Raw genomic sequence first — 23,924 nt, 5'->3', positions numbered from 1 at the left:
CCAACACCCAACTAGAGTAGAAATTGTTCACAAACAGCAGCTTTGTATTTGTTAGGTCCACGACTCACATTTTCTGCATATTCAATGCTAGTAACCAAAACATGCAAATATCAAAACAACAACTAACTTCAAATGGGAAAATAATGAGCAAATATTACTGATATTTAAAGGGTACAACTTACACAGAGCATGGATTGTGGGAATAACCTGCAAAGTATAAATTACACCATTGAGCTCAAAAGCATAAACCATGCTAATTAGATTGCATTGTTTTAATGCATGAAGAGTGCAACAATTAAGTACATATATTATTGGACATCTCAAATGGAAAGCATTAATTACTAATTAGATGAATTTGGAGGTAAGGGTTGATTGTCATTTTTTGGTGTGGCTCACATCGATAGAGAGATGCGGTAATAGAGTTGGGGAAATGTGTTTGTCTAAAGGACAGATTAGCTTAACTTGTACATACAATCTTGATATAAGAAGAAAATTGTTGTAAACTATTTAATTTCGTACACATTTCTATTGAAACATGTCAAATAATGTAGTCTAAATTGCTCTATCAATTTCATGGAGGGACACTACATAGCATAATCACCATCAAAACTTGAAGAATAACATTTGTATTCCATTATAACCTGTAAGACGAATTGCTCTTTCAAATTGATAGAGGGACACTCTATAGCATAATCATCAATACGGCTTTGAAGCACACCATTTCTATTTCTACTGAAACATTGTAAGACAGTTACGGATGGGATTAAAATACATGAATCTTTATCATTGCATTGACTTAGATATAAAATGAGTTGATTCCATTATCTGGATATAAAGTTTTGTTGTACGATAATAACAACTTTGAAGAGATTTGCTTGGAAATGTGATTATTGATTGCATGGTTTTTTAATTGAGATGTAATTTCTTGAAGCTCAATGTGAAATTTAATCTCTCTCTCTCTCTCTCTCTCACACACACAGACTCTCTCTCTCTCACACACACAGACTCTTTCTTGAAGCTCAATGTGAAATTTAATCTCTCTCTCTCTCTCTTACACACACACAGACTCTCTCTCTCACACACACACACAGACTCTCTCTCTCTCTCTCTCTCACACACACACACACACACCCACACACACCCACACACCCACATACAAATAGACACACACTCTCTCTATTTGTATGCAGGGTTGGGTGTCTATTAATGGTATTTGGGAATGTAACTTATTTTTACTTATGTAAAATGTGGCATTGGGATAATGTGTTGTATGTCTAGAGCGGGAGAAAAGTGCCACCAAAGAAGCAATCAACATACTTCAGAAGGTATGTTATCATTTTATTGAAAACTACCACGTATCTCTTAATCATGCTATCTTTTTAAGTTTTGATCTTCCAAATTAGTTGAATTGTTTGTGTGCATTTCAATTAGTATGTTAAGAGATTGAAAATTTTTAACATTTGCTTAGGAGTTCTTTCTTATCCATTTTCAAGAATTAGAGAATTCATATAAATCTTTCTTTAGTTTTACTAAAATTCAGCTTTTTATTTTTTAAAAAGTGTGACATTCTATATTTCATAAGTTTTGTCAAAAAGTAAGTTCCACATGGAGGAAGTGGACCATATAACCAGTTTCTATTGTCAACTGTATAAATTCATATGTCTTTAGCTAACTATTGTAAATAGGTAAAATCTATTTGACCATATAGCGGTAGCCAATTCCTTTGATAGTGTGACACTTTCGGTTGTACTACAAGAGGCATCACAATCCAGTCAGTGAAACTCAAATGAGAAAGAGGTCAACCTTGGCATCAAAATAGATAAAAATTATATAGGGAACTGCAATTACAGAATTCAAGAAATGAGTACAAGATATATTACAATCATAGTTTTAAAAACCGGTCGGCTTGAATCGGAAACCGGTCAAACTGGCCAAAAAACCCGGTTGAAGGGTCCATTTCGCCCAAATTTCACAAAAATCGGACCAAACCGGCTAGTATATGATGGAACCGACCGATTTATGGTCAAACCAACCGGTTTATGATCAAACCGACCGATTTTATCATAAACCAACCGGTTTATTGCTAGGGCAGCTATAAATCCCACAAAATGCATTTTTGTGTGTTTTGAAGCTGTTTTGATGGAAATTTGGGGATGTTTTCCTCCAAAAATAGTCCCTCCAAGAAAAACATGCCTACCCTCTCATTGTCCTAACACATCTCAACCCTAGCAATGTTGGCAATTAATGGTAATGTGAAAATTAAAATTAAAGGAAATGTCACTTTTACTTAAATTTTTAACATTACCATGAAATGACTCAAGATTTTTGAGAGTGGTTTTGACCTCATTGGATTTCACACGGAGAAACTTGAATTTTAGATTTCACTCAAAATTTAGCAGACTTAATGGTTTTCAGGATTTCATGGTTTGGGGGTTTGCAATGTTTCCATTTGATTCTATCATGCGTAAGGGTATGAGATTGGCATTTGATCAAGAGCATGAAGCCCTTTAAGAACCTTGATGTTGGTGGCATTGATTGTTGAACTTTGTTGATGTTGGTGGTATTGATTGTTGAACTCCTCTACCATGGCCTTAACAAGAATGCACCCTTCACTCAAAGGAAAACCACTGGTTAGGCATGCTAATCTTTTTCTACCACATTATAAGGTTGAGGAGATGAACCCTTCACTCAAACCAAAATCATTGGTTAGACATGTTAAACCTTTTCAATTTCTATCATGTTATAAGGTTGAGCAATCCAAGTCTGAAGACTTTGAGCTAGATGATGTTTATGTATCTCTTGTTGATGATCCCATTTCTAGTAGTGTTGAATCAATGATGAGTTTCATGAGTGACCATGTTGATCAATGATTTGTAGTTTTGATGTCTATTTTTGCTACTACTACTAAAGTTGTAGAGGAGTTTTAGGAGTCCACAAACTCGGAGCCATATTATTTATGTAGGTCATGTTGATGATCTCTTGTCTAGTAGTGGTGATGAGTTTGATCATGATGAGGAGTGATCATGTTGTTGATCACTAATATGTAGACTTGTAGTAGGTCAGTGACCCCATAGCTTAGAGCATTGTTTTCGGACTCTAGAGGCCATTTAGAGCCTCATTGATTATGTATTTTGTTGCTGATATGTATTGCACTCGATGCCATTTTGATATATTCACCTTTACATGGTATATAGATGAGCAAACCTTGCATATTTTGTCTCTATTGGTTTGGAATCATGGTTTTAAATCTTAAAAATAGTTTTTATTATTATTAAAAACTAATTATTTCATGTATTTTTTTAAAGACCGGTTCATTTAGACCTGACCAGTCCCGGTTTGAAACCTGGTTTATTAGGTGGACCAGTCCAGTCACCGGTTCCGGTTTTTAAAACTATATATGATCTATCCATGAGAGTGTAGTCTAGTGAAACTCGAAGGAGAAAGAGGTCAACCTTGGCATCAAAATACATAGATCTTAGAAATTATATAGGGAACTCCAATTACAGAATTCAAGAAATGAGTAAAAGATATATCACAATTGATTAAAATATATATGATCTATCCATGAGAGTGTAGTCTAGTGACAAGAAACAAGGTGATTGAGCTTGTATTAACTTAGAGACCTACGTTCAAAATTGTAATGACCTAGGGCAATTTTGTATCCTATGGTTTCTTATTACATCTACGATTTCAACAGAATTTCTTATTCGTAAAATGAAATAGCAGCTCAATTAATGGAATTAAACAATGATGCTTGCTTCAACAACCAATAAACATTCAATACAATCCAACAGTACCGTTAACATCCAGATTTAACAATTCCAATAGAGTGCAAATGAATTCAAACTAGCCACAGATCTTATACAACTGTATCTAATCAAGTCCGAGCTACCCTCGGTTAATCTGCAGACAGGAGAAAACCCCTTTTCAAATCTGTCCAGAGCAACTTCAGAGTCCAGACTTCCTAAAACAAAGTCTTTCTAACCGATTTATGGTCAAACCAACCGGTTTATGATCAAACCGACCGATTTTATCATAAACCAACCGGTTTATTGCTAGGGCAGCTATAAATCCCACAAAATGCATTTTTGTGTGTTTTGAAGCTGTTTTGATGGAAATTTGGGGATGTTTTCCTCCAAAAATAGTCCCTCCAAGAAAAACATGCCTACCCTCTCATTGTCCTAACACATCTCAACCCTAGCAATGTTGGCAATTAATGGTAATGTGAAAATTAAAATTAAAGGAAATGTCACTTTTACTTAAATTTTTAACATTACCATGAAATGACTCAAGATGTTTGAGAGTGGTTTTGACCTCATTGGATTTCATATGGAGAAACTAGAATTTTAGATTTCACTCAAAATTTAGCAGACTTAATGGTTTTCAGGATTTCATGGTTTGGGGGTTTGCAATGTTTCCATTTGATTCTATCATGCGTGAGGGTATGAGATTGGCATTTGATCAAGAGCATGAAGCCCTTTAAGAACCTTGATGTTGGTGGCATTGATTGTTGAACTTTGTTGATGTTGGTGGTATTGATTGTTGAACTCCTCTACCATGGCCTTAACAAGAATGCACCCTTCACTCAAAGGAAAACCACTGGTTAGGCATGCTAATCTTTTTCTACCACATTATAAGGTTGAGGAGATGAACCCTTCACTCAAACCAAAATCATTGGTTAGGCATGTTAAACCTTTTCAATTTCTATCATGTTATAAGGTTGAGCAATCCAAGTCTGAAGACTTTGAGCTAGATGATGTTTATGTATCTCTTGTTGATGATCCCATTTCTAGTAGTGTTGAATCAATGATGAGTTTCATGAGTGACCATGTTGATCAATGATTTGTAGTTTTGATGTCTATTTTTGCTACTACTACTAAAGTTGTAGAGGAGTTTTAGGAGTCCTCAAACTCGGAGCCATATTATTTATGTAGCTCATGTTGATGATCTCTTGTCTAGTAGTGGTGATGAGTTTGATCATGATGAGGAGTGATCATGTTGTTGATCACTAATATGTAGACTTGTAGTAGGTCAGTGACCCCATAGCTTAGAGCATTGTTTTCGGACTCTAGAGGCCATTTAGAGCCTCATTGATTATGTATTTTGTTGCTGATATGTATTGCACTCGATGCCATTTTGATATATTCACCTTTACATGGTATATAGATGAGCAAACCTTGCATATTTTGTCTCTATTGGTTTGGAATCATGGTTTTAAATCTTAAAAATAGTTTTTATTATTATTAAAAACTAATTATTTCATGTATTTTTTTAAAGACCGGTTCATTTAGACCTGACCAGTCCCGGTTTGAAACCTGGTTTATTAGGTGGACCAGTCCAGTCACCGGTTCCGGTTTTTAAAACTATATATGATCTATCCATGAGAGTGTAGTCTAGTGAAACTCGAAGGAGAAAGAGGTCAACCTTGGCATCAAAATACATAGATCTTAGAAATTATATAGGGAACTCCAATTACAGAATTCAAGAAATGAGTAAAAGATATATCACAATTGATTAAAATATATATGATCTATCCATGAGAGTGTAGTCTAGTGACAAGAAACAAGGTGATTGAGCTTGTATTAACTTAGAGACCTACGTTCAAAATTGTAATGACCTAGGGCAATTTTGTATCCTATGGTTTCTTATTACATCTACGATTTCAACAGAATTTCTTATTCGTAAAATGAAATAGCAGCTCAATTAATGGAATTAAACAATGATGCTTGCTTCAACAACCAATAAACATTCAATACAATCCAACAGTACCGTTAACATCCAGATTTAACAATTCCAATAGAGTGCAAATGAATTCAAACTAGCCACAGATCTTATACAACTGTATCTAATCAAGTCCGAGCTACCCTCGGTTAATCTGCAGACAGGAGAAAACCCCTTTTCAAATCTGTCCAGAGCAACTTCAGAGTCCAGACTTCCTAAAACAAAGTCTTTCTATCTTCAGCTTCCTTCAAGAGCACTCTCGAATCCTAATTTGCATCCCTGGGTTTGCACAGAGATTTTCGGTTCTGCTGCAGGTTCTGGTGCAGACCTTCGTACTGCCTCATTGATTATGTATTTTGTTGCTGATATGTATTGCACTCGATGCCATTTTGATATATTCACCTTTACATGGTATATAGATGAGCAAACCTTGCATATTTTGTCTCTATTGGTCTGGAATCATGTTTTTAAATTTTAAAAATAGTTTTTATTATTATTAAAAACTAATTATTTCATGTATTTTTTTAAAGACTGGTTCATTTAGACCTGATCAGTCCCGGTTTGAAACCTGGTTTATTAGGTGGACCGGTCCAGTCACCGGTTCCGGTTTTTAAAACTATATGTGGTCTATCCATGAGAGTGTAGTCTAGTGAAACTCGGAGAAAGAGGTCAACCTTGGCATCAAAATACATAGATCTTAGAAATTATATAGGGAACTCCAACCATGAGAGTGTAGTCTAGTGAAACTCGGAGAAAGAGGTCAACCTTGGCATCAAAATACATAGATCTTAGAAATTATATAGGGAACTCCAACCATGAGAGTGTAGTCTAGTGAAACTCGGAGAAAGAGGTCAACCTTGGCATCAATATACATAGATCTTAGAAATTATATAGGGAACTCCAATTGCAGAATTCAAGAAATGAGTAAAAGATATATTACAGTTGATTAAAATATATATGATCTATCCATGAGAGTGTAGTCTAGTGACAAGCAACAAGGTGATTGAGCTTGTATTAAATTAGAGACCTACGTTCCAATTGTAATGACCTAGGGCAATTTTGTATCCTAGGGTTTCTTATTACATTTAGGATTTCAACAGAATTTCTTATTCATAAAATGAAATAGCAGCTCAATTAATGGAATTAAACAATGATGCTTGCTTCAACAACCAATAAATGTTCAATACAATCCAACAGTACGGTTAACATCCAGATTTAACAATTCCAATAGAGTGCAAATGAATTCAAACTAGCCACAGATCTTATACAACTGTATAATCAAGTGCGAGCTACCCTCGGTTAATCTGCAGACAGGAGAAAACCCCTGTTCAAATCTGTCCAGAACGACTTCAGAGTCCAGACTTCCTAAAACGAAGTCTTTCTATCTTCAGCTTCCTTCAGGAGCACTCTTGAATCCTAATTTGCATCCCTGGGTTTGCACATAGATTTTCGGTTCTGCTACAGGTTCTAGCGCAGACCTTCGTACTGCCTCAGTTGATCACGTCGATCTCTGTTCAAGGGCACTAAGGTCAGGTTTGCCAGCGAGAGATACCTCAGAAAAACCCTTCATATTTAGCACAATCGGTATAAAAAAGGGATCTCTGGTTACTTCGTCTCCGATGCAAGCTATAACTACCTGTCCGTATAACTTCAAGGATTGATTAGGTGACGTCCAACCTCAGGAATTGCCTCAGCGTTCTACAAATCATTTGTTATTGCTTCAGGATATCCGATAAACTCGCATGGGGTTTGACGTCAGGACTCTTCGATCTGCTCCACGAATTAGTTTTTGCTTGCCTCAGAATCAACTCTTAGCTTCAGGAGGAATGTGAATATCTTTTTCAGGGCAAATTCTGCCTCAGGGTTCCGTCTACCCTCAGGAAACTCGTTACTATGCCTCAGGACAACTTCTATGATAATTTCAGATGACTTGTCTTAGATCTCTTACCCAAAGACCTTCACTATTCTTCAGATGTATGCCTTCCTGTGTGCCAGAACAGAAAATAAAAGATAAAATAGGTTGATATGCCTCAGACTTTCCCAGAAAGACTTCACTATCATATATTGCTTCCTGTTTTCATAACAAAGAAAAGTGACTAGGTAGGGTGGGATCACCTGCACTGAAACTAGTCCAAGGAGAAATGGGGTTTTAAAATCCTCAAAGCCTTAGGCTCAAAGAAAAACAGGGACAAATAATCCAATCCAATCCTGCCTCAAATGAATCTAACCTTCTTGTATTTATAGATTTCCTTGAGGGCATTTTTCTCCTTAATTAATTGAGCGGGGTTCACAACAAACCCCAACTCTGGGTTTTTTTGCCCCAGCTGCCCCAAAACTTGCCCCGTTGCCCAAACATTGGGAATTTTTGGGTTTTCCCCTTTATCCAAGACTATAGCCTATAGGGGTCGATAGGCTACTTCATCCCTTGGGAACATTAGAGTCCCCCCCTTCCCGACATTGCTTGAACCCAGGCAATGGCTTACTTGCCTTGCATCCTTCTTTTTGGTCATTTTCAATTTCTTCACTAGCATAGCTCCTCCACTCTAACTTGGGGGATTTTGGGCTGGTAAGAGGTATCTTATTTAGCTCAGTCTTTGGTGGAGCTGCTTCATGATGGACTGAGGTCATGGGAGATGCTTTGAATGCCAAACTTTTACTACGCATTTTTATCTCAACTTTTTGCAGCTCCCTTGTTTGGACTTACAACTGGTTTTTCTCTGCTTCCTTTGCATTCAAATTTGCGTTTAATTTTGAAAAAAACTCCTTACGCTTCTCAGCTCTCTCATTGCATCTAAAGCTGAAAACAACCTCAAAAGGAGCACTGCCAGACTTACCCTTAGAACCTCTGATTGATTTTGCGCTTGCAGCTGAGGAAAAGGTGGAATGGGCATCTTCCTCTAGTTTTGTATGCTTGGGTGTATCCAATTTCTGGTCACCTAGATGTAGATTTTCAGAGAGCAAAAGATTGCATGTTGTTTGTGTATTCATTTTCACTGACGTCTTGTCCCCTTTAGGAACTGAAGGGGGTGGGGTACCTCTTGCACCAATACACTGGTTCATATCACTGGCTACTACCTTGACAGGCCACACCATTGTAGAAGCCGTTTTGTCAATGGCAAGAGCAAATGGTTGTGGAACTGTATACTTCAATTTTGCAGTTCCGCTTTTTGTTGGTTGATGGACTGAACTTCCTGTAGCTGGCACTGTAACTTCCATATGTTCCAATGGAGACCTTTCTCCCCTCAAGTCGATGCTACCTCTTGGTGTAACCCTTTAATCCCTTTGATGGAAGTACTTGGGTGAAGTGGCCCTGACTTCTGTATTTGAAAGCATTCAGTTTTACCAAGCACACTTGAACTGGGCTTATTTGATTTCAACTCTGTCATACTTCCATTACTCCTAGAGTCTTCGCTCTTTTCCTTGTGTGTCATTAGACTGGCCTGCAGTTGGATCATGTATTTTAAATTGACATTTGTGGTCATCAACGTTGGAGGTTGGCTCAACATATACGTTAGCAAGATGTTTAGTCACTGATTTGTTGATTGCTATATTCTGAAAATCCTGATGTCCAGATGACCAACTCCCATGTTCAATGGAAACTGATGAGGAACCTGTGTAAATCATACGTGCTGCTGATGCAAATGCTGGAGGTGGCCACTGAACATCACATGTCAAATTGATAGATGATGCACCAGTAGAATGGGTAGAATGAATAGGCTGGATCCTACTTGATTCACTGGAGTTCTGAACAGGGGCTGACATTGAGTTGTATGATGATGACTTCTTGAACTCTTGAGAGCAGGAAAAGAATTGAGGGTCTTGATCATTGGACAAGGAATAAATATCAATGTTATCGTCCATAACCAGCGAGCTCAAACTCTTTTCCAAAACTCTGAATTCTCCACCTTCCTGATGTTCATTCTCATAATTTTGTTGGCTGCCATCTCCCTTTGTTTGAGGGTCATTCGACTCGTTAAGGTCAAACCACTCTTGGCCATTATCTGAAAATTTTAACTTGATTTCATGAGCTTCACCCGTGATAGCCTCTTCAGTTTGGTCATTGTAGTTCTCAGCGGACACAATTGCTTGAGCATCCTGCGTTGTATTTTTGGCAAACTGCTTACTTTGTTCTTCCGTTTTTACTACAGAGTCTTGGTACCCTTCAGTGGCTTCTAAATCATGCAATTTGGGACTCTCATCATTAAGTAATCTGGGAACTTTCTGAACTATGTGTGAAACCAATTTATACTTTTTACTGCGTTCTTTATCAACTTGAATTTCACTGTTTAATGTCTGTTTTACTGGAACTTCCAGAATTGGATCGTCAAGGATAAATTCCTCATTCCAATTTCCATCGATTGAAACCACAATTTGTTCTTTATTGGTGGTTTCATCAGCAATGTCTGAATCATGCGATTTGTCTCCACCTTTGTCATAATTGAGTTCGTTGTCATCTTCTTGCTGTCCATCAAGGCATACCATGTCGAATTTTCCTCTATTTTGTCAGAAAAACACATTAAGATTGCAGTGTATGTCAGGGTTGCTGCTTTCCTCATTACTATTGTTCTGTACTTCAGTTATGAGAGATGGGGGTCTCTCTAGTTCTATTTCTGAGCACACAATTTGTGTTAAATATTTCCTAAAAATGCCATCACATGGCCCTCCTTCCCATTCTTGATAGAAGCTGTCCCTTTTCATTTTTGTGTTGTTTTCTTTGTTGACATCAACTGCTATATTATCACAATTCACGGGGCTGGACATGGCACCAGAATTATCGTTCTTTTGAGAGGATATAACCATGATCAATCATTTGGGCATGCCTTTGCCCCTACTTCAGCTTCTCTTGTACTTTGTTTTTCTGTCTTGGGCTCACCATTAATATCACTCAATTTGTTTTTCTTGCAACAAGCCAAAAAATCATTCGATTTCCTTATACCTGCTTTCTGTTGGTGGAAATACTAAGAGTGGGGTGAATCAATAGTTCACTTACAATTAGTTAATTTTTCTTTTGCAGAGCATTAATTAACTTCAGCATCAGATAAAAACCATAAATCATTAGTGCACAAAATCAGAAGACAGTAGACACCAAATTTTTAGGTGGAAACCCTTCCGAGTGAAAAACCACCGAACACTTCTCTAATAATTTTATAAGTACGTCAATGCTTCAAGCCTTCAACTCCCGCTGAAAAGGAAACCCCAACTCCCTAGTACCAATGTTGCACAAGGACGTGTCCCCCATGGTGGGGTGCATGCACCCCATGTTTTCCATGCACCTGGGATGGGGGGACGCCTGGGGAAATGTTTCCCCATGTCGCCCTTTCGGGGAAACTCGGGGAGATGCAGGGGAAATGTTTCCCCACTGTGGGGGATGCGTTTCCCCTAAAGGGGTGCTTGTGCGCGCCCCTCACCCCCTTCCCTTAGAAAGGGCTAGGCACCCCCCCCCCCCCCTAATTTTGCTTGAAAACAACCCTAGGGCCCTACTAATGCTATGTAATGAATGGTAACCTACTAATGTGATGTAATTAATGGTAATATTAAATTCTTAATGTAAAAATATCCTTTTACTTAATTTTTTAACATTACCATTAATTGACTTAGGATGTTTGAGAGTGGTTTTGACCGCATTGGATTTCATATGGAGAAATTAGAATTTTAGATCCCACTCAAAATCAGTAGACTTAACAGTTTTCAAGATTTCAGGGTTGGGGGATTGCAACGTTTCTAGTGGATTCTATCATGTATGAGGGTCTGAAACTAGCATTTAATCAAGAACACCAAGCTCTCTATGTACCTCAATGTTGGTGGCATTGATTATTGAACTCCTCTATTATGACCCTAGTAAAATTGTAGCTATCACTCACACAAAATCTTGACTTGACATGTTAAGCTTGTTCTATCTTATTTTAATGCTTGGAGGGTGATATGGATGATGAAGATCTCAATATATGCAAAGAATTTGATGATATGTAGATAGTTGTTGTAATATGATTTTTTTGGGCTATAGAGGCTATCTAGAGCCTCTTTGTTGATGTATTTTTGGTTCTGGATTGCACTTAATGCTATTTTGGTTGTATGCATCCTTGCTATATATATGAGAAACCTTGGATATTTGTGTATAATGGGTTGGATTCAGATAGATGCACATGAATGTTTATGTATTTTTTTCAACATTTGGATATTTATGTATTTTTTTTGGTCCGTTTTCATTTTTCATTTTTATTCTATTTTTCTAGTGCCTAATTTTGGGGTCAACTGATTCAATCACCTATTTGGTTTGATAACATTGGTTCATTGTCGATTGTTCATTTTTATTTTTAACTTTTGAGTCTTGACTCTAGAAACTGATGACCTTAAGGCTTAGACCAAGTCTTTGATTCGCCACTTGTTATTATTTTTGAGTTTGAGTAATTTCAATTTACTATTCTAGTCATCAGACTTTAATATCTACTATTTGCTTATATATATATATATCTATATATATATATATATTGACTTTAATATCTACTATTTGCTTATATATATATATATATGATTCAAATTCAAATTCAATAATGAAATAATTGATTCATACATCATAAATTATTCAATGAAATAGAAATAGTAAAATATTGTATATGTTGATTCAAATTTATCATTCATTATTCTAGAATTTGATTAGTACTAAGCAAAATCATAGATATTACCCTGATGTCCCCCCTGAATTTCCCTCAAATATGAGGGTGTTCCCACATGTTCCCCTTGTGCGTCTCCCTGTTCCTGTCTCTCTTGTCCCGGAAACTTGGTGGAACATTGCCAAGTACTTTAGAAAAGTGTTCAATTTTTTAGCTCCAACTGGAAGGACACTCCAATGCCCTGGTTTTATCAGCTGCCACTGATAGGATGCTCCAACACCCTTGCAACCTCCAACTTGCCCTAGCACCACCCTGCCACCCTGAAGTGTTTTCAGGCTACAACTTGAAGGTGACTTCAACCACCTTCCTAGCACCACTCAACCAACCTGAAAATGATAAAGAACATTACCCACTTACAAAATTTTTAACAGAGAACCCTTGTTACAAATAAAACCCATACTGCAAATGAAGAAACCCTTTACTGCAGAAATTTAGTTGATATTACAATGTAGCCCTTACTGCTAGAATATAAGGATGAAGCTCTTGCTGTTGTATGATGATGAGACAACTGCTATAAGATAAAAACCCTTACTAGACAAATACTGCTTTGTTGACAAGTCTGGAAGATTAGATGTTTTCTACCTCATTTACTGCTGTCAAAATATGCTGATGCCTCTGCTTGTAGATGGTTTCCTTAATATGCAGACGCCCTATAATGCCCACTCCTATAGTCTAGAATAGCATCTGTGTCTTTAGCTTCAGAATCTTGCCAATCTTCATTAGTTGATAAACTTCAGGAAACTGCTCATAAAACCCTACCTCAGAACTCACCCTTCAGAATTGAGCTACAGTACGTATTTATAATGAATCTCAGAGATAGAGGGCTATTGATATTTCAGATTTTCTCGTTCAGATATCAGATCTCTGGAAGGTTGCCACAACAAAAAGAGACTTCAATGAATTTGGTTTTAACACATCATACCTCAATGAAACCTTCTTGTACTCACCTCTGTTCTCTGTCTTGTTTGCAGGATACTCAGGATTGTGCAATTGATATTTCAGAACAGTGAGCAGTATAGCATATCATAAATCAACGCGTACAAGAATCACTGTGTCCATGAGTCAAATATCATTTTTCACTTGTGATTGCTGTAAAAGATGCTTGAATAGCCTAACTCCTTATTTAAAGGTCGGATTGCTGAGAAGTCTGCCCTAACCGAGGACTAATCCATACCGCAATTCAATGCTTCAACTACATCCTCATCTTCAAAACTATTTACGCTCAGAAGTAGCTTAAGCTTGATGACTTCAGGTAAACTTTAGATCTGTAGATTCAGATTTGGATCATGACATAGCTTAGAGACATCAATAGGGCCACAGGCATATGTATGTATGCTATCAAGGAAACCTTAAGAAATCTGCAGTTTACTATTAAAGCAACTTCCCAGATCTATATCAAAGCCAAGCGAATAACTTCAGTTTTGTTCCTCACAACTTGCTTCAGAAATTTGCTGGCAAGGGCTTACACAGTGCCGAATTTGTCACAAATAACCGTTTAGTATTTTTTTTATGCTTCACAACTCCATTTTCTATGTTCCATGGCACAGAACTTAGCAATTTCAAGACCAAGCCTTCATGATAAAATAGAAGAACAACACAACATGAATTAGATCTTCGTTTTATGATTTCTGGACAGAACAAGCCCTTCAATCAGTGCGAATCCACTTGCAAGTCTTTGACAAATAGCGATATCCTTAAGCCCAAAACACACACACACACACACACACACTTATATGCCATAAACCCACAAACTTTGCTGTTCCTCAGGGCCAAAGTGCATAGAAACATGCCCAAACAGAGGGCTGGACAGTCCTTTGCAGTCTGCATTAAGGTTCAGATTGGATGTTCCTTGGATAAGCCACCATCAGTCCTCGGTTTTGTCCAAGGGGGAAATCTTGTACCGAGCAATCAACAGTCTTCCCTAATTGCTGATCCGTGACAATGAACTGCAGAGATGAATGGATATAGCCCAGCGAAACCCTTAAAAGAAAAACATAAACCAAAACACCCTTTCAAATCTGCCTCTCGTTAGATTTGACTCTTCTCCACAGGGACGGAATATTTCAGAACAAGATCACTTGCTTAGATGAGCATTTGATGCATACTCAAGAGGTGAGACATGGTGCCTTTATATAGTATTGGAGGGCATAAATTAAGGCAGCTGTCTTGAGAAACCCTAGGAGGGAAACCTTATATCAAAATTTAAAATTTAATAATGAAGCCAAAATTTTAATCCCTTTGCCACTTTGGAATTTAAATCCAAATTTAAATTCTAATGCCCTCGTAAAAAAATTAATTTAATTTTTTAATGAGAAGTCCTTTTGACCTCATGAGCTGCCAACTAATACTAAATTGCCAAATTTGGGGTTTTTGCCCACAAGCTGGAGCTTTCAACTTTGAACAAGCATATCTCTCAAACTGCGAGGGCTGTCGTGGCGTGCCATATACCGTCGGAATTGGCATGACGAGGAGAATCCAATGAAGGTGACATTGACCAAAAAGACCTTAGTTTTCCTTGTCTTTTTTGTCCTTAAAGGCGGGGCTCCACTGGGTGCTGCCTGGGTTGACATCAATGACAACCATAGTTCATCATCTGTTGCATGCTCTTATCGTCAAGTTCAAGAGATTGATCTCTTTCATTTACAGGAGTGTATAGCCATGTACACTGACCTAGGTTCGCCTTCTCCTCAAACATGTGTTTTATGGCTGGATACTTATGAAGATCACTGATAGGACTAAACCAAAATTCCTTCCAATCCTTCATGATTGCTTTGGAAAAGTCACCACTCTGGTGTGAGATAGTGTTGGTCACTTACCCAAGAACTAGATTTCATCGCAATACCTCAGGTTCGTAGGACACACAACTCTGATACCACTGTAATGACCTAGGGCAATTTTGTATCCTATGGATTCTTATTACATCTAGGATTTCACCAGAATTTCTTATTCATAAAATGAAATAGTTGCTCAATTAATGGAATTAAACAATAATGCTTGCTTCAACAACCAATAAACATTTAATATAGTCCAACAATACCAATAACATCCAGATTTAACAATTCCAGTAGAGTGCAACTGAATTCAAACTGACCATAAACCTTATACAATTTTATCTAATCAAGTCTGATTTACCCTAGATTAATCCACAGACAGAAGAAAACCCCTGCTAAAATATGTCTAGAATGACTTCAGATTGCCTAAAACAAAATCTTTCTACCTTCAGCTTCCTTCAACCTTCAAATTCTAATTTGTATCCCTGGGTTGCCGTAGAGAATTTCAGTTCAGCTATAGGTTCTTGACCAGACCTTCATACTGCCTCAGAAAAACCCCTTTGTATTTAGCACAGTCGTATAAAAAAGGGATCTCTGGGTACTTTGATTCTGATGCAAGCTATAACCAGCTGTCCATATAACTTCAAGGATTGATTAGGTAGCGTCCAACCTTAGGAATTGCCTCAACCTTCTACAGGTGATTCGTTCTTGCCTTGGGGTAAATTCACATGGGGTTTGACCTCAGGACTCTTTGATCTGCTCGACAAATTAGTTTCTGCTTGCCTTATATAAGCTCTTAGCTTCAAGAGGAATGCGAATATCTTGTCCCAGGACAAATTCGGCCTCAGGGTTCTGTCTACCTTAGGAAACTTGTTACTATGCGTCAGGACAACTTCCAAGATAATTTTGGACGACTTGTCTTAGATCTCTTACCCAAGGACCTTCACTATTCTTTAGATGTACGCCTTCCTGTGTGCTAGAACAAAAAATAAAAGATAAAGTAGGTTGATTTGCCTCATACTTTCCCACAAAGACTTCATTGCTTCCTCAGATATAGCTTCTTGTTGCCATAACAAAGAAAAGTAACTAGGTAAGGTGGGATCACTTCCACTGAAACTAGTCCAACGAGAAATGGGGCCTTAAAATCCTCAAACCCTCAATCTCAAAGAAAAACAAAGACAAATAGTCCAATCCAATCTTGCCTCAAATGAATCTAACCCTCTTGTATTTATTGATTTGCTAGAGGGGATTTTTCTCCTTAATTAATTGGGTGGGGTTCACAACAAACCCCAACTTTGGGCTTTTTTTCTCCAGCTATTTTAAAACTTGCCCTCTGTTGCGTTTTCCCCTTTATCCAAGACTATAGCCTACAGGGATCGATAGGCTACCTTGTCCCTTGCCCCAATTGATCCCTTGGGTAATGTTACCTACCACCAGTGGGTGACCACATAGGAGAATTTTTCTCCTAGATTTGTCTTTAGCCAGTAGCCAACAACCCCTTCACAAACATCACTGTGGCCAATGTTGTGCCAGATGTCTTTGCTCTTGGAGCCAGTCATATGTCCTTTTCCCATCTGTTGAGATCGTATGTTTGAAGGTGGGCCATCCAATCCTAAAGGTATGACTTTTCATTATGCAATTGGATGCTTATGCTTGTTTTTCTTGGGCACACTTGGGTATGGATTACTGGGAGACTTGGAAGGAGGATGGGCTTTGACTATAGTTTTGTTCGCTTACCTTAATTAGGGGGTTAATCCTTGACCCTATTCTCTTGGGATCTCTCCTACTGGCTTACAACTTTAGGATGGGCACTACTTCGGAAACCCCGATTTTCGTAGTGTGGTCTCGTTTTCTCTCTCCACATTTTTCACTGCCCTTCGCACATTACATGCCCTATTTCATCATCTTCCCTCTTTGGGTCCACAAGGCTCTGGTTGTTGAAGAAGGTGTAACTAGGTTCGGTCTTCATAATGACATGATCTTTGTATTTGATGTAATAAAAGGAAATAAATTATTTTTGTAATCTTGCTACATGGGTTTCATGAGCAAGAATTGTCCCTAGGTGAAAAGACCTCTTCTTGATGTCTTTAGTATTTATTTATTTGTCAAAGGGTCATGTAATGAAAGCTCTTTGTGAGCCTATGTAAAATGTGTACAAACCTAGAGCAGCTCTCCAAGACCAAGCTCAAGCCTACAAAAGTGATCACAAGAAGACTGCAAGCAAAATGATGAGAAGGTCATCATGTCAGCTCAATAAATGAATTAAATATATATATATTTAAATGTCACATCGGCTCAACATAAGGATACATCGGTTCACTCAACATTTCGGCTCAGTTTTGAGGGCAAACCACTATAAATAGGTGGCTGAGGTATCCGCAAAACACACAACACATAACTCACAATTTCCTCTCTGATTTTTCATATGGGCATAGAGGAAATCCGCACCACAGGAAAGGCTCACGTTTTAGGTCTCAGATGAAGGTATGCTATCATACTTCTGTCAGGTATGGAGCAGAGATCCGCATGAAGGTCTGACTGCACCTCGGCCAAGGTTTTAGGTGCAGTCATGACCTGATCTCAGAGAACGCATCATCGTTACACGTTCTGGGCTAAATATCTCGGCATGCCTGAATTTGATGACGCGGTGATCTAACACGAATAGATCTCAGATGGACAAAGAGGATTGTGTATTTATTGCAGCCTTGGCATGTTATAAACAGTGATCAGGACTGGAAGAAGTGACAAGGGTTACATCTTGGCATCTCTGTATTAATATTCAGATTTGTCTAGACATATCACAATGATGAAATATGTGATACTCAACATACCTGTGACCTGAAGGAAATATCTTCGGATGAATAAATCAGAGAAGGCTAATGGTGATCTCGGTATATCTATGAGCAACATCTCGACATACCTATAGGTGTTGTCATCAACCGGATGGAGCTGAAGGGTCTTAAGTCTTGTAACAAGGATCTCATCATACACTTATATTTGTTTCTATTAACTTGCATACCTCTAGGGCAATTACAGTACTGATGTATGTCATAAACCTAATCACTATCATTGTAATAAGCAGTATCACAGGTATACGAAGGAACAGTCTTAGCATCAAGAGAAATGCTGGAGTATGGTAATGAAGATCTGATAAATAACAATCATAGTGAAGACCTCAGTGATGTAATGAATAAGCCAAGTCTCTGCAATGCAGCAGAAAGATGTCTTCAATGATGCAACAATTTGAGCTAAAGGATTGATGTCTTGGTCTTGGAGAGGCAAGATGTGTCAAGGGTCATGGTCTTGGTATTAGTCAATGGAATCTCTATAAGAAGAATTTTTTGCATGGGTTTTCCTCTCCAAGAGGGAGGGGTTTTGGCCCTGGTAGATAGACAAACATTTGTGTTCTTGTCTCTTTTGGTTTTGATAGCATTTTGATGAAGCTAACATTCACATACTAATAATGAAGTAAACATCAAGCTAAGATAAATTGTTTAAATACTTTGCAAATTGTTATCATGTTCAAGAAGAATCACCTTAATATGCATGCCCTAAGATTCTTCAACATGGTATCAGAGCGATTGGTTCAGTAGTCAAAATAAGGGCAGATAAGAGACATTCAAGAATCAAGACATCCAAGCAAGCCAAAGATCTACATCTTGATCAAACCCTGGATCAAAGGATCAGCCTACAACAACAATATATAATAACAAGGATCGGTGCCTATCCATTCAAGGAGATAGTCTTCAATAGCAAAGGTTTTGGAGATCTACAGATAAAAACCTTCAGGATTCATACCAACAACTTTGATGCCTTCCACAGTCTCGGTCTACAACATGCCACTATTCTTTTCTATAAAAATTCAGTCTTGAAATCTCGGATTCTCAGAACTTATATATTTGAGGACAGTTGGAATGGACAAGCACTTGTTATAGAAGCCATACTATCTGATGGACAAGCAACCTCAATTCGAAGCTGCATACTACAAGGTTCCAGAAGTACAATCATATCAACAGTTTGTAGATCAAGATAACTTCCTATCAAGGATCTCGTTCGATGGAAGCATCAATACTGCCAAGATGAAGATTTCATCTTCACATCTCAAGAAAGTAATTTCATTAATCATTTTTTCTTTGAAATGACTTCACGAATGTAAGGAGATCTATAGGATAGATGGGTTATCTTGCATGGAATAAAAGGGAGTGACAGAGTCCTTATAGAGAAGGGAAGTCAGTGAACGGGTCTCCCTTTTAGTCATAAAAAAACTCTTAAGGTTCTATGAATTAAGAAAGGAGACATAAGAGGATATACTCTCTGAGATGAAGTGCAGAATGTGCCAAGGAATGGAGAAGTATTTTCATGAGATCTCAATTGAGAGATCCAGGAAAAAGATGAATGGATAATCATCATTGATAAGCAAGGTGACTGTAGTGTCCTATCTAGGGTGCTAGATTAGTCTATATTTATTATCGACCAGGATAAGTAAACTTCGAGGCATGCGTCTACAATCTATAGACATAAAGGATTCCTAACTAAGTGTTCATGATGGTAGGTTACAGAACTTCTTTACGGAAGGTTGAGGTATGCTCCCTATCACCTGGACACTCAGGTCACTCAATTAATCTACCTATTCTTAAAACACTGTGTATTACTTAAACCAAGATTTCAATCCCCTTACGAGGATGCTGTGCATGAAACCCCTGTTCAGTGAACACTCAGCATTCAATGTTTAACATTCATGAAAGATTGAAACATACTAAAATCATAAGCATACTTAAAATTCAAATACATGAGAAACAGGGTTCATGAAGATGCTTTTAAAAATAACGAAAGATCAGATCCCTTACAGGATACAGTTCAACGATCTCAGCGATGAATCCTTCAAGCCACCATCATAAACTTCACTCATACGAATTGCTAATTAAATCAACGAAAGCATAAACCAAACTCTAATCACTGTGCATACAGAAGTTGCTAATAAAATAAAATGACAGTATACCCGTTTCACGCAGGGCCCGTCCGCGTTTCAAAGGTATACTGGACTGCGCTCAAGCAACTATAGAATCAACGCAATAACAAAATCGTGACTGCAACTGAGTTTTGGTATTAAGTTCAAAAGCTCTGTTTTTTCAAAACGATACACAGATAACAACTAACCAACCACACATAACTGTGTTTACATATGTCTTTTAAAAAACTAACACTGTTTACATTTCGGAACGAATGTACATTCATTATGCGGCTGTTGCCGCTTTTGTTATGGAATAGTTTTTAAGTTGTTTCCATTCTGAACCGATTTCAAAAAGGAACAAAACTAAATCGGTTTAGAACCCTATGCTGTTGCTGCTTTTGTCGCCAACATGCTGTGCTTTGACCATCATTGACCGCGCATTCAGGAGTGTTGGTTCTACTGTAGGATAGGTGTTCGTCCATGCTTGTACATTCTATTTTTCATCCCTACCCTTTGCTTTAGCTTAGCTGTCATGCCATATGTCAAACAATAAACCAATTACAGGATGTTGTAACTTCCTGTAGTCTTTTTATCAAAAATCCCTAATTCTTTAACATAAAACTCATAAATCAATTTTAATGCATCTAACAACTATAATACTGTTAACTAATCAATTTCAAGGGGTCTAAGAGATGTATGAAGGAAAAAGGTAGGCAAACGATGTGTTTCAAGAGGAAAAATGAGGTCATGGAATGGTACCAACAGTGACAATTCTTTATGAACAAGAAGATCAACTCAATCAACAGTTTGCTGTCTCTATGCCAGACAGAGAAAGGTAAGTTGAAAAGATTCAACTATGTGCAAAGGAAGGATTAATAAAACAGAACAACACTATGAAAAGATTATGAAAAAGATGGATGGCTGAACCCTACGTATGGAGAAAATTGATGACATCGAAGTCTTGGATCATCAGTCAACTAGAAGACCCTATAAAGCACTGATGATAGAGTCCCTGGGTAAGAGGGAGCTCTGGGAAGTTTCTATGAGCAAAGGAACTCAAGCAAGTTTCTGAGAAAAGAGAAACTTGGAACTTGTCCCTGATTAAGAGGGAGAGTTAGACACGACATTCTTGTCTTCAGTTTGGAAGAAAGAATGGAGGATTGTGTAATCATCTGGCATCCGACACTCTTTGAGGATGTGGTAGGGAATCCAAGACAAGAGTGGGCAAGAGGACTGATATGCTTGAGGGCTGGGAACCCAAGATGAGAATAGAACTAGTAGGGCATACTCAGAGAACAACTGGGTGGGTATGACCCTAAGAGAGACAATGATGATGCGTGTCTATCAGTCATTGGTCTCGCCAACATTGTGTGCTCTGATCTAAGTGAGAGATAGAGCTGTTAGTCAAGGCCTTGCTAAATGGAAACAATGTTGGTTGAAATGATGCTATAACAGATGGATTGCAAATCCGATTCTTCTTATAAGAAATTTTGCAGATTGAGAATGACCAAGTACCATTATGAATACTGCCCTAATTAAGAGGGTGTGTTGAAGTAAGTGTAACTAGGTTCGGTCTTCATAATGACATGATCTTTGTATTTGATGTAATAAAAGGAAATAAATTATTTTTGTAATCTTGCTACATGGGTTTCATGAGCAAGAATTGTCCCTAGGTGAAAAGACTTCTTCTTGATGTCTTTAGGATTTATTTATTTGTCAAAGAGTCATGTAATGAAAGCTCTTTGTGAGCCTATGTAAAATGTGTACAAACCTAGAGCAGCTCTCCAAGACCAAGCTCAAGCCTCAAAAGTCATCACTAGAACACTGCAAGCAAAACGATGAGAAGGTCATCATGTCAGCTTCAAAATTGAATTAAATATATATTTAAATGTCACGTCGGCTCAACATAAGGACACGTCAGTTCACTCAACATTTCGGCTCAGTTTTGAGGGCAAACCACTATAAATAGGTGGCTGAGGTATCCGTAAAACGCACAACACAAAACTCACAATTTCCTCTCTGATTTTCCGTATGGCCATAGAGGAAATCCGCACCACAGGAAAGGCTCACATTTTAGGTCTTGGATGAAGGTATGTTATCATACTTCGGTCAGGTATGGAGCAGAGATCCGCATGAAGGTCTGACTGCACCTCGGCCAGGGTTTTAGGTGCAGTCATGACCTGATCTCAGAGAACGCAACATCGTTACACATTCTGGGCTAAATATCTCGGCATACTTGAATTTGATGACATAGTGATCTCACACAAATAGATCTCGGATGGACGAAGAGGATTGTGTATCTATTGCAGCCTCGACATGTTATAAATAGTGATCAAGATTGCAAGAAGTGACAAGGGTTACATCTCGGCATCTCTGTATTAATATTCATATCTGTCTAGACATATCACAATGATGAAATATGTGATACTTGACATACCTGTGACCTGAAGGAAATATCTTCGGATGAATAAATCAGAGAAGGCTAATGGTAATCTCGGTATATATATGAGTAACATCTCGACATACCTGTAGGTGCTGTCATCAACCGGATGGAGCTGAAGGGTCTTAAGTCCTATAACAAGGATCTCGGCATACACTTATATTTTTTTCTATTAACTCGCATACCTCAAGGGCAATTACAATACTAATGTATGTCATAAACCTAATCATTGTCATTGTAAGTCATAAACCTAATCATTGTCATTGTAATAAGCAGTATCATAAGTATACGAAGGAACAGTCTTAACATCAAGAGAAATGCTAGAGTATGGTAATGAAGATCTGATAAATAACAATCATAGTGAAGACCTAAATGATGTAATGAATAAGCTAAGTCTTTGCAGTGCAATAGAAAGATGTCTTCAATGATGCAGCAGTTCAAGCTAAAGGATTGATGTCTTGGTCTTGGAGAGGCAGGATGTGTCAAGGGTCATGGTCTTGGTATTCGTCAATGTAATCTCTATAAGAAGAATTTTTCGCATGGGTTTTCCTTTCCAAGAGGGAGAGGTTTTGGCCTTGGTAGATAGCCAAACATTTGTGTTCTTGTCTCTTTTGGTTTTGATAGCAGTTTGATGAAGCTAACATTAACATTCTAATAATGAAGTAAACATCAAGCTAAGATAATTTGTTTAAATAGTTCGCAAATTGTTATAATGTCAAAGAAGAATCACCTTAATATGCATGCCCTAAGATTCTTCAACACTGGTGTCCCCCTCCCCTTGTCAACATGTCTGGGTCGGGCTTGGAACAATGCCCTAGAGGTTGGTGCAACTAAAAAAAAGGATAAAAGCATAATATGGCCACATACAACAGGAAATCTACCACAAAATGCAAAAGATGGTTGAGACAATAAAATTTAGCACGTGGGAAAAAGCCAAACATGAAGTCTACCCCTTATAATTATGGCCATCACCTTGGTTCCTAGGGCCGCTATGAATGCCACTTGCATCATTAAGGAACCCATGTATGTCCCAAACCTTGCTGGGCGATGAACTACCCTACCTTGAGGGGTTAATCACTACTATATCATAAAGAAAAATCTATAAAAGGAAAATGAATAAGGGTGGAAAAACAAAGGTCAAGTTAACTCATGTACCATGATTGCTCCCTCCTACATCCATACACCCAAATGTGTGGACATTCCTCATCATTACCACCCTCGAGCCTATGTCATTTGGCCTTGAGACCCTTGTGTCCCCATCGACCTCATCATTATCCACACAACACCTACCACTTTAAGGATGTACCTTAGACATGTCCTTTCCTTTAGGGGTTGGGAAATCCTAATATGGTGGTTTATTAACTACTCCT

General features: G+C 37.9%; 1 protein-coding gene across 1 annotated transcript in view; it reads left to right on the top strand.

Moving 5' to 3' along the window:
- LOC149225603 (uncharacterized) overlaps positions 1–23,924 on the top strand; it is a 150,356-nt gene that overhangs the window by 46,182 nt on the left and 80,250 nt on the right. Inside the window, exon 2 of the mRNA XM_089377191.1 lies at positions 1,279–1,325. Coding sequence (XP_089233317.1) covers positions 1,279–1,325 — 47 coding nt within the window. The remainder of the gene's footprint in view (positions 1–1,278; positions 1,326–23,924) is intronic.

The sequence above is a fragment of the Pinus tabuliformis genome, chromosome J (genome assembly GCF_031772625.1).
Source record: "Pinus tabuliformis cultivar Carrire ecotype Pingquan chromosome J, CPIR1, whole genome shotgun sequence".
In the NCBI taxonomy this organism is placed as follows: Eukaryota; Viridiplantae; Streptophyta; class Pinopsida; order Pinales; family Pinaceae; genus Pinus; species Pinus tabuliformis.
This window is presented reverse-complemented; position numbering and strand designations above follow the sequence as displayed.